Below are 13,369 nucleotides of genomic sequence, written 5' to 3'. Positions count from 1 at the left end.
AATGCAACTTCTGAGCAACTACAAACTTAATGTACATTTAGTCTCATTGGTCGTTATGCAAGATGTGAATTATATTTGAGCTTTGTATATTCTAAGTTATCAGTTGTATGAGGAAATCTGAGTATTAGTTTTTATAAGATGACTTCTGAATGACTCTTCAGATTCTCTTCAAATATTCAACTCTAATATATAATTACCGTATCGGTGAGTACAAACAGGAAGCTTATCTGTCTCGCCATCAAGAGACGGAGGATGCAGCATCCACCACGTCTTGCGCTGAATGACCCACATGGGTTTAGCACTTAACACATAATTGTATTATCAACTTTTGCTACACAATGCACAATTCCAGTACCCTTCAGGCGACTGGATTATGAAATATGTTGATATCTTTTTTTGGACAGCAAAGCGACCCAAATATATAATGTTCATTATGATGCCCTCTGGAAAAAACTATATTTTGTCGTTATCAGCGACGTGTACTCAGAAGAAGGAAGGTAAACACGACTTATCATGTAAGAGTTCTTTCATCAGATTTAAGATATTTGAGATAAATATTATGTATCTGTGAATTTACACCTGGTATAAAAGGAATTTACACCTAGTATAAAAGGAATTTACACCTGGTATAAAAGGAATTTACACCTAGTATAAAAGGAATTTACACCTGGTATAAAAGGAATTTACACCTAGTATAAAAAGAATTTACACCTGGTATAAAAGGAATTTACACCTAGTATAAAAGGAATTTACACCTGGTATAAAAGGAATTTACACCTAGTATAAAAGGAATTTACACCTGGTATAAAAGGAATTTACACCTAGTATAAAAGGAATTTACACCTGGTATAAAAGGAATTTACACCTAGTATAAAAGGAATTTACACCTGGTATAAAAGGAATTTACACCTAGTATAAAAGGAATTTACACCTAGTATAAAAGGAATTTACACCTGGTATAAAAGGAATTTACACCTAGTATAAAAGGAATTTACACCTAGTATAAAAGGAATTTACACCTAGTATAAAAGGAATTTACACCTAGTATAAAAGGAGTTTACACCTAGTATAAAAGGAATTTACACCTAGTATAAAAGGAATTTACACCTAGTATAAAAGGAATTTACACCTGGTATAAAAGAAATTTACACCTGGTATAAAAGGAATTTACACCTAGTATAAAAGGAATTTACACCTAGTATAAAAGGAATTTACACCTGGTATAAAAGAAATTTACACCTGGTATAAAAGGAATTTACACCTAGTATAAAAGGAATTTACACCTGGTATAAAAGGAATTTACACCTAGTATAAAAGGAATTTACACCTAGTATAAAAGGAATTTACACCTAGTATAAAAGGAATTTACACCTGGTATAAAAGAAATTTACACCTGGTATAAAAGGAATTTACACCTAGTATAAAAGGAATTTACACCTAGTATAAAAGGAATTTACACCAAGTATAAAAGAAATTTACACCTGGTATAAAAGGAATTTACACCTAGTATAAAAGGAATTTACACCTGGTATAAAAGGAATTTACACCTAGTATAAAAGGAATTTACACCTAGTATAAAAGGAATTTACATCTGGTATAGAAGGAATTTACACCTAGTATAAAAGGAATTTACACCTGGTATAAAAGGAATTTACACCTAATATAAAAGGAATTTACACCTGGTATAAAAGGAATTTACACCTGGTATAAAAGGAAATTACACCTGGTATAAAAGGAATTTACACCTGGTATAAAAGGAATTTACACCTGGTATAAAAGGAATTTACACCTGGTATAAAAGGAATTTACACCTGGTATAAAAGGAATTTACACCTGGTATAAAAGGAATTTACACCTAGTATAAAAGGAATTTACACCTGGTATAAAAGGAATTTACACCTAGTATAAAAGGAATTTACACCTGGTATAAAAGGAATTTACACCTAGTATAAAAGGAATTTACACCTAGTATAAAAGGAATTTACACCTAGTATAAAAGGAGTTTACACCTAGTATAAAATGAATTTACACCTAGTATAAAAGGAATTTACACCTAGTATAAAAGGAATTTACACCTGGTATAAAAGAAATTTACACCTGGTATGAAAGGAATTTACACCTGGTATAAAAGGAATTTACACCTGGTATAAAAGGAATTTACACCTAGTATAAAAGGAATTTACACCTGGTATAAAAGGAATTTACACCTAGTATAAAAGGAATTTACACCTGGTATAAAAGGAATTTACACCTAGTATAAAAGGAATTTACACCTAGTATAAAAGGAATTTACACCTAGTATAAAAGGAGTTTACACCTAGTATAAAATGAATTTACACCTAGTATAAAAGGAATTTACACCTAGTATAAAAGGAATTTACACCTGGTATAAAAGAAATTTACACCTGGTATGAAAGGAATTTACACCTGGTATAAAAGGAATTTACACCTGGTATAAAAGGAATTTACACCTAGTATAAAAGGAATTTACACCTGGTATAAAAGGAATTTACACCTAGTATAAAAGGAATTTACACCTGGTATAAAAGGAATTTACACTTAGTATAAAAGGAATTTACACCTAGTATAAAAGGAATTTACACCTAGTATAAAAGGAGTTTACACCTAGTATAAAAGGAATTTACACCTAGTATAAAAGGAATTTACACCTTGTATAAAAGGAATTTACACCTAGTATAAAAGGAATTTACACCTAGTATAAAAGGAATTTACACCTAGTATAAAAGGAATTTACACCTGGTATAAAAGGAATTTACACCTAGTATAAAAGGAATTTACACCTAGTATAAAAGAAATTTACACCTAGTATAAAAGGAGTTTACACCTAGTATAAAATGAATTTACACCTAGTATAAAAGGAATTTACACCTAGTATAAAAGGAATTTACACCTGGTATAAAAGAAATTTACACCTGGTATGAAAGGAATTTACACCTGGTATAAAAGGAATTTACACCTGGTATAAAAGGAATTTACACCTAGTATAAAAGGAATTTACACCTGGTATAAAAGGAATTTACACCTAGTATAAAAGGAATTTACACCTGGTATAAAAGGAATTTACACTTAGTATAAAAGGAATTTACACCTAGTATAAAAGGAATTTACACCTAGTATAAAAGGAGTTTACAACTAGTATAAAAGGAATTTACACCTAGTATAAAAGGAATTTACACCTTGTATAAAAGGAATTTACACCTAGTAAAAAAGGAATTTACACCTAGTATAAAAGGAATTTACACCTAGTATAAAAGGAGTTTACACCTAGTATAAAAGGAATTTACAACTAGTATAAAAGGAATTTACACCTAGTATAAAAGGAATTTACACCTGGTATAGAAGGAATTTACACCTAGTATAAAAGAAATTTACACCTAGTATAAAAGGAGTTTACACCTAGTATAAAAGGAATTTACACCTAGTATAAAAGGAATTTACACCTGGTATAAAAGGAATTTACACCTAATATAAAAGGAATTTACACCTGGTATAAAAGGAATTTACACCTGGTATAAAAGGAATTTACACCTGGTATAAAAGGAATTTACACCTGGTATAAAAGGAATTTACATCTGGTATAAAAGGAATTTACACCTGGTATAAAAGGAATTTACACCTGGTATAAAAGGAATTTACACCTGGTATAAAAGGAATTTACACCTAGTATAAAAGGAATTTACACCTGGTATAAAAGGAATTTACACCTAGTATAAAAGGAATTTACACCTGGTATAAAAGGAATTTACACCTAGTATAAAAGGAATTTACACCTAGTATAAAAGGAGTTTACACCTAGTATAAAAGGAATTTACACCTAGTATAAAAGGAATTTACACCTAGTATAAAAGGAATTTACACCTGGTGTAAAAGAAATTTACACCTGGTATAAAAGGAATTTACACCTGGTATAAAAGGAATTTACACCTAGTATAAAAGGAATTTACACCTAGTATAAAAGGAATTTACACCTGGTATAAAAGGAATTTACACCTAGTATAAAAGGAATTTACACCTGGTATAAAAGGAATTTACACCTAGTATAAAACGAATTTACACCTAGTATAAAAGGAATTTACACCTAGTATAAAAGGAGTTTACAACTAGTATAAAAGGAATTTACACCTAGTATAAAAGGAATTTACACCTAGTATAAAAGGAATTTACACCTGGTATAAAAGAAATTTACACCTGGTATAAAAGGAATTTACACCTAGTATAAAAGGAATTTACACCTAGTATAAAAGGAATTTACACCTAGTATAAAAGGAATTTACACCTGGTATAAAAGGAATTTACACCTAGTATAAAAGGAATTTACACCTGGTATAAAAGGAATTTACACCTAGTATAAAAGGAATTTACACCTAGTATAAAAGGAATTTACACCTGGTATAAAAGGAATTTACACCTAGTATAAAAGGAATTTACACCTGGTATAAAAGGAATTTACACCTAATATAAAAGGAATTTACACCTGGTATAAAAGGAATTTACACCTGGTATAAAAGGAATTTACACCTGGTATAAAAGGAATTTACACCTGGTATAAAAGGAATTTACACCTAGTATAAAAGGAATTTACACCTAGTATAAAAGGAATTTACACCTGGTATAAAAGGAATTTACACCTGGTATAAAAGTAATTTACACCTGGTATAAAAGGAATTTACACCTAGTATAAAAGGAATTTACACCTGGTATAAAAGGAATTTACACCTGGTATAAAAGGAATTTACACCTAGTGTAAAAGGAATTTACACCTGGTATAAAAGGAATTTACACCTGGTATAAAAGAAATTTACACCTGGTATAAAAGGAATTTACACCTGGTATAAAAGGAATTTACACCTAGTATAAAAGGAATTTACACCTGGTATAAAAGGAATTTACACCTGGTATAAAAGGAATTTACACCTGGTATAAAAGGAATTTACACCTGGTATAAAAGGAATTTACACCTAGTATAAAAGAAATTTACACCTAGTATAAAAGGAATTTACACCTGGTATAAAAGGAATTTACACCTAGTATAAAAGGAATTTACACCTGGTATAAAAGGAATTTACACCTGGTATAAAAGGAATTTACACCTGGTATAAAAGGAATTTACACCTAGTATAAAAGGAATTTACACCTGGTATAAAAGGAATTTACACCTGGTATAAAAGGAATTTACACCTAGTATAAAAGGAATTTACACCTGGTATAAAAGGAATTTACACCTGGTATAAAAGGAATTTGCACCTGGTATAAAAGGAATTTACACCTAGTATAAAAGGAATTTACACCTAGTATAAAAGGAATTTACACCTGGTATAAAAGGAATTTACACCTGGTATAAAAGGAATTTACACCTGGTATAAAAGGAATTTACACCTAGTATAAAAGGAATTTACACCTGGTATAAAAGGAATTTACACCTGGTATAAAAGGAATTTACACCTAGTATAAAAGGAATTTACACCTGGTATAAAAGGAATTTACACCTAGTATAAAAGGAATTTACACCTGGTATAAAAGGAATTTACACCTAGTATAAAAGGAATTTACACCTAGTATAAAAGGAATTTACACCTAGTATAAAAGGAATTTACACCTGGTATAAAAGGAATTTACACCTAGTATAAAAGGAATTTACACCTGGTATAAAAGGAATTTACACCTGGTATAAAAGGAATTTACACCTGGTATAAAAGGAATTTACACCTGGTATAAAAGGAATTTACACCTAGTATAAAAGGAATTTACACCTAGTATAAAAGGAATTTACACCTGGTATAAAAGGAATTTACACCTAGTATAAAAGGAATTTACACCTGGTATAAAAGGAATTTACACCTGGTATAAAAGGAATTTACACCTGGTATAAAAGGAATTCAGACATCTGACACATGCTAGACAGGCTCGTTTGATACTTGACAATTTACACTGAGATATGAAAACATTGGAACTGCAACATCATCGTCCGTCCACTAAGATGAAAACCTTCATTTTGTTAATATTATAATAGCACAATTTTTCCAAGATACATGTAAGTAGGATTTGATTTAGTCGAATATGTTGTGAAAAATTTTCTGATCATTGATTTTGGATACCAATGCAGCGTTGACTCGTTTGTCTTTTGTTTGCGCAGTGTAGCCGATATATTCTCAGTTTAAGGGAAATGGAACTAACACTACGTGTACCCTTATTTTTTGTAACCTATTATTATTGACAGTTATATGTAACTCCTTTGAAGCATATATAATTAGTTGGTTAGTTAAAGATTAGCCGGTATTCTCCCGGCCCGGGCCTTGTCCAAGTGGTGGCCCGGCCTTGTCCAAGTGGTGGCCCGGCCTTGGCTCTCTCTTTAGGGAGTGTCTGAGACCTAAGTCTCCCATGGGAGGAGGCACAAGTACCTCCTCATCTTTGGGACCAACTGTCCCCAGGCCTAGCCACAAGCTAGGCCTCTCTGGTCTGCCATCCAAGCCCCAAGGAGGCAAATGGGAATGACAGTCTTATGAGCTAAAAGCTCTGGCTCAGGCACCTACCCTACCCTAGAAGGGCTGGGCATGGTGTCGATCAAGCATATATAACCTTCAGCAAAACTATATATGAATATCAATACCATATATGTAACGTTTTGTCTAAATTTATGTTACGTTTGTCTAAATTAATTGCATCTCTGTACAACACAGGAAGTGACTTACAAATGATTTGTTTACACAATATTATTAATTTCTTACGTTCCATATTGTAAGCAGAAGCCAATGCCAGACTGAAATTCATTTGCTGTTCAGTCCTGAAAATAGCGAGTCTGAAGCCTGGAATGCTTTCACAGTAGTCTTTTGCTTCGTTGAACATTAATGTGGTATTTGGTATGAAGTAATGGTAGTCATCCTCTGCCTGGACTGCATCCCTAATACCCAACAATGAATCTGTAAATAAAAACAACGTTATTCTATTTTACAAGTAATTTTATTATATGTAATAAAGTTGGTAGAAATACCCACAATATGTAAAGTAAAAGGACACAAATGCAACTAATGGGACATTTTATTGTTGCAACGTTTCGCTCTCCAGGAGCATAACGGCTTGACAAAGCTCCTGGAGAGCGAAACGTTGCCACAATAAAATGTCACATTAGTTGCACTTGTGTCCTTTTACTTTACACAATTTTGTTATATATTCGCCTCCAAGACTTAATGTTAGTTTAAGGGTCGTTTATTCTCTTATTCTATTTTTATTGGCTTACCCTTTGCAAAATTTGGATAAAATTGTTAAGAACAACTGATGCATGATAAGTAAAAATGGAAAAAAGATTCAGTGTTTTCTTCTTGTGCAGAAAATATAACTGATCAGAGCATAAATTTCGGGTCCCTGTGCAGCCAGAAGAGGTGTTCACAGCCTTCAGTGCACCTGCCCAAATTTGTATTGTTGTAGGGGTGTGGGAGTTGAGGATGATGGAGAGAGTTGTAGCGATGTGAGAGTGACTATACACAGATGGGCATGGATCAGGAGCCATACAAATAAGTTCATAAAACACCAGTCAAATACTTACGTGTATGGATTATTAGCCATGCACTAGTTGACGAATTACTAACCATATACAAGTATACTGATCACCTGCCACTTACATAAGTACCCGTATCACCCGCCATACACAAGTGCATTAAACATCACCTATACAAAGTGCATTGATCCCTATGCATTGACACGTGAACTGATTTTAATCTACACGCACAAGTAACTTGCCAACCACAATATATACAGAAGAAAGAATTGATAACCAAAACAATCATATATCAATATAAGTAAAGGATCAATAACCTCTCAACACCTTTCCTACAAGTATAGAATAAATTCCCAGCAGATCCACAGCTGCCTATAAAAGGAAAATGTTATTTAAGTAAGTTTATTCAGGTATACACATATACAGTTACATAGATTATCATACATAGCAGCATATGTGTAGAGAACCTAGGATAGCCCAAAAAAGTCAGATAGAGTGACTTATTTCCAGGTTGACTGGGAGTTACGTTGGAGTGCTCGCTGCAAGCATCAATAGTTAGATTATGCTATAAATCACGAGCCATGGTCTGTGACCTGGCCGAGGGAGCGATGAACCCAGGAATCTACAGCAGGTAAAGAAGAGATACGTACACAACGAACAGCCAGGAGCATCACTAGCAGGATGAGGATTGACAGCTCAACATCTTCACCATACTGGGGAGGTTGTGTTGCACTCTGTAAGACACAGCTCTAGTGAGATGAGTTATAATGTCTGACAGAGTGATTACTTTTTAATTCAGCGTTTTTGCTGGGCAACAAGAAGTATTTCAGTCGTTATGTGATCCAAGAAAGTTATTCCCCAGCATCGCATAACCAAACCCTTAAGAGGTAGAGAATTTTCAGTAGGGTTAATGTAGAAGATGCAGGAGATACACCTCAATTTCTTAAAAGTTTCAGGAGTTCGAGATATGTGTATACCTTGTTTAGTCCCAGGAGCATTAACTCAAAACACTCGAGAAGTCTAATAGATACTTCATGATGCACTTAAGAGGTTCAAGAGCTGCAGATCAGCACCTCTGAAAGGAATAAGAATTGGATTTCAAACCAACCTAATACGAAATATTTATGCTGCACTTTACTTAGGATGTATGTACCTCAGCACTCTCAAGAGTTCAAAAACATTTAGCTTAACACTCTATAGAAAGATCCATGAACTGTAAAGCATCATCCCTAACAGGGCCAGGGTGTGGAATTCAACCTGTTATAACACGAAAAATTTTATGCACTGAGCTTTAGAATCCGTAAACACTATATATATCTTCATGGTTCGTAATAGCTATGTATATCTTCATGGTTCGTAAACACTATGAATATCTTCATGGTTCGTAAACACTATGAATATCTTCATGGTTCGTAAACACTATGAATATCTTCATGGTTCGTAAACACTATGAATATCTTCATGGTTCGTAAACACTATGTATCTTCATGGTTCGTAAACACTATGAATATCTTCATGGTTCGTAAACACTATGTATATCTTCATGGTTCGTAAACACTATGTATATCTTCATGGTTCGTAAACACTATGAATATCTTCATGGTTCGTAAACGCTATGTATATCTTCATGGTTCGTAAACACTATGTATATCTTCATGGTTCGTAAACACTATGTATATCTTCATGGTTCGTAAACACTATGAATATCTTCATGGTTCGTAAACACTATGTATCTTCATGGCTCGTAAACACTATGAATATCTTCATGGTTCGTAAACACTATGAATATCTCCATGGTTCGTAAACACTATGAATATCTTCATGGTTCGTAAACACTATGTATATCTTCATGGTTCGTAAACACTATGTATATCTTCATGGTTAGTAAACACTATGTATATCTTCATGGTTCGTAAACACTATGAATATCTTCATGGTTCGTAAACACTATGAATATCTTCATGGTTCGTAAACACTATGAATATCTTCATGGTTCGTAAACACTATGTATATCTTCATGGTTCGTAAACACTATGAATATCTTCATGGTTCGTAAACACTATGAATATCTCCATGGTTCGTAAACACTATGAATATCTTCATGGTTCGTAAACACTATGTATATCTTCATGGTTCGTAAACACTATGTATATCTTCATGGTTAGTAAACACTATGTATATCTTCATGGTTCGTAAACACTATGAATATCTTCATGGTTCGTAAACACTATGAATATCTTCATGGTTCGTAAACACTATGTATATCTTCATGGTTCGTAAACACTATGAATATCTTCATGGTTCGTAAACACTATGAATATCTTCATGGTTCGTAAACACTATGTATCTTCATGGTTCGTAAACACTATGAATATCTTCATGGTTCGTAAACACTATGAATATCTTCATGGTTCGTAAATACTATGAATATCTTCATGGTTCGTAAACACTATGTATCTTCATGGTTCGTAAACACTATGTATATCTTCATGGTTCGTAAACACTATGTATATCTTTATGGTTCGTAAACACTATGTATATCTTCATGGTTCGTAAACACTATGTATATCTTCATGGTTCGTAAACACTATGTATATCTTCATGGTTCGTAAACACTATGTATATCTTCATGGTTCGTAAACACTATGTATATCTTCATGGTTCGTAAACACTATGTATATCTTCATGGTTCGTAAACACTATGTATATCTTCATGGTTCGTAAACACTATGAATATCTTCATGGTTCGTAAACACTATGAATATCTTCATGGTTCGTAAACACTATGTATATCTTCATGGTTCGTAAACACTATGAATATCTTCATGGTTCGTAAACACTATGTATCTTCATGGTTCGTAAACACTATGAATATCTTCATGGTTCGTAAACACTATGAATATCTTCATGGTTCGTAAACACTATGTATCTTAATGGTTCGTAAACACTATGTATATCTTCATGGTTCGTAAACACTATGTATATCTTCATGGTTCGTAAACACTATGTATATCTTCATGGTTCGTAAACACTATGTATATCTTCATGGTTCGTAAACACTATGTGTATCTTCATGGTTCGTAAACGCTATGTATATCTTCATGGTTCGTAAACACTATGTGTATCTTCATGGTTCGTAAACACTATGTGTATCTTCATGGTTCGTAAACACTATGTATATCTTCATGGTTCGTAAACACTATGTGTATCTTCATGGTTCGTAAACACTATGTATATCTTCATGGTTCGTAAACACTATGTGTATCTTCATGGTTCGTAAACACTATGTATATCTTCATGGTTCGTAAACACTATGTATATCTTCATGGTTCGTAAACACTATGTGTATCTTCATGGTTCGTAAACACTATGTATATCTTCATGGTTCGTAAACACTATGAATATCTTCATGGTTCGTCAAGTTTGAGAACCGGAAATGTGTCTGATAATAATCAAAGCTCGTATACATAATAATAATAATAATAATAATAATAATAATAATAATAATAATAATAATAATAATAATAATAATAATAATAATAATAATAATAATAATAGGAAGAAGAATAAATTATGGAATAAAATACAATAAATTAATTGTATCCAGGCTGCTTCAGTGTCCTGGGACAGAGACCGGCTCGTCACAAGAAACATGCTCCTCAAGTCAGTATAATAAATCGTATATGATTACAATATATACACCCGCAAATATGAAGCCTTCGCCGTTGCTATAACTTCATCCCAAGAGGGTCGGAGACCCTTCAGCATTGAGCAAGTGCGCTCTAAAGTTCCTCAAAGAGCTGGGTGAAAAACCAAGGATCACAGGGTGGCCAACTTCCTCTATCAGAGACTCAGTGTTGCCATCCAGAGGGAAAATGCCTGCAGCATTCTGGTCACACGGATCACCGCCGGGGAGCTCGACAAAGTATTCGAGATGTAGCTCTGAGTTGTTATCTATGCTGTTCTACTTCCTATTGTATTTTTGTCAATGTATTCTGTCTTTAAATAAAGTCTACATAAAATATAGAGCATACGGGGTGGTAGGAGAAGACAATATTCAAACAGCTCCAGGGAGAACCTTGAGTTTTCTTTGAAGCAAGTATATTCTTTTCTCTGAGGATGAGGGTCCCCAGCAGAGTTCTAGAGGTGGTACCTCCCGATATAAATGACAACAACAAGTAAGAAGGAGGTGAAAGTGTATAAACTAAGGGAGGAGGAAGATCAGGTATGATATAAGCAACTATTGGCAGAAAGGTGGGCTGGTGCAAGTATAAGCAGTGGAAGGGGGGGGGTTGAAGAGGGTTGGAATAGTTTTAAAAATGCAGTATTAGAATATGGGGCAGAAGTTTGTGGTTATAGGAGGGTGGGGGCAGAAGGAAAGAGGAGTGATTGGTGGAATGATGAAGTAAAGGGTGTGATAAAAGAGAAAAGGTTGCTTATGAGAGGCTTTTACAAAGCAGAAGTGTTATAAGAAGAGTAGAGTATATGGAGAGTAAAAGAAAGGTGAAGAGAGTGGTGAGAGAATACAAAAGGAGAGCAGATGATAGAGTGGGAGAGGCACTGTCAAGAAATTTTAACGAAAAAAAAAATTTGGAGCGAGTTAAATAAATTAAGAAAACCTAGGGAACAAATGGATATGTCAGTTAAAAACAGAGTAGGGGAGTTAGTAGATGGGGAGATGGAGGTATTGGGTAGATGGCGAGAATATTTTGAGGAACTTTTAAATGTCGACGAAGAAAGGGAAGCGGTAATTTCATGCACTGGCCAGGGAGGTATACCATCTTGTAGGAGTGAAGAAGAGCAGAATGTGAGTGTGGTGGAGGTGCGTGAGGCATTACGTAGAATGAAAGGGGGTAAAGCAGCTGGAACCGACGGGATCGTGACAAAAATTTTAAAAGCAAGTGGCATATAGTGTTGGAGTGGTTGGTATTTTTGTTTAATGAATGTATGAAAGTGGGGAAGGTACCTAGGGATTGGCAGAGAGCATGTTTAGTCCCTTTATATAAAGGAAAGGGGGACAAAAGAGATTGTAAAAAATAATAGAAGAATAAGTTTACTGAGTATACCAGGAAAAGTGGACGGTTGGGTTATTATTGAAAGAATTAGAGGTAAGACAGAATATAGGATTGCGGATGAGCAAGGAGGTTTCAGAGTGGGTAGGAGATGTGTAGATCAAGTGTTTACATTGAAGCATATATGTGAACATTATTTAGATAAAGGTAGGAAAGTTTTTATTGTATTTATGGATTTAGAAAAGGCATATGATAGAGTGGATAGGGGAGCAATGTTTCAGATGTTGAAAGTATATGGAATAGGTGGTAAGTTACTAAATGCTGTAAAGAGTTTTTATGAGGATAGTAAGGCTCAGGCTAGGGTGTGTAGAAGAGAGGGAGACTACTTCCCGGTAAAAATAGGTCTTAGACAGGGATGTGTAATGTCATCATGGTTGTTTAATATATTTATAGATGGGGTTGTAAAGGAAGTAAATGCTAGGGTGTTCGGGAGAGGGGTGGGATTAAATTATGGGGAATCAAATACGAAATCTGAATTGACACAGTTACTTTTTGCTGATGATACTGTGCTTATGGGAGATTCTAAAGAAAAATTGCAAAGGTTAGTGGACGAGTTTGGGAGTGTGTGTAAAGGCAGAAAATTGAAAGTGAACATAGAAAAGAGAAAGGTGATGAGGGCATCAAGTGATTCAGATAAAGAAAAATTGGGTATCAAATTGGGAAAGAGGAGAATGGAAGAAGTGAATGTTCTCAGATATTTGGGAGTTGACGTGTCAGCGGATGGATTTATGAAGGATGAGGTTAATCATAGAATTGATGAAGGAAAAAAGGCGAGTGGTGCGTC

General features: G+C 33.9%; 1 protein-coding gene across 1 annotated transcript in view; it reads right to left on the bottom strand.

The window, feature by feature from the left end:
- Window positions 1-6,621: 6,621 nt before the first annotated feature.
- The window catches only part of LOC128686308 (uncharacterized), a 28,225-nt gene continuing 21,477 nt past the window's right edge, over window positions 6,622-13,369 (bottom strand). The window contains exon 3 of the mRNA XM_070079757.1: window positions 6,622-6,938. Within this exon, the coding sequence (XP_069935858.1) occupies window positions 6,622-6,938 (317 nt within the window). The remainder of the gene's footprint in view (window positions 6,939-13,369) is intronic.

This window comes from Cherax quadricarinatus, unplaced genomic scaffold (genome assembly GCF_038502225.1).
Source record: "Cherax quadricarinatus isolate ZL_2023a unplaced genomic scaffold, ASM3850222v1 Contig14, whole genome shotgun sequence".
In the NCBI taxonomy this organism is placed as follows: domain Eukaryota; kingdom Metazoa; phylum Arthropoda; class Malacostraca; order Decapoda; family Parastacidae; genus Cherax; species Cherax quadricarinatus.
The sequence above is the reverse complement of the archived record's forward strand: the minus strand, read 5'-3'. Positions and strand labels throughout refer to the sequence as shown.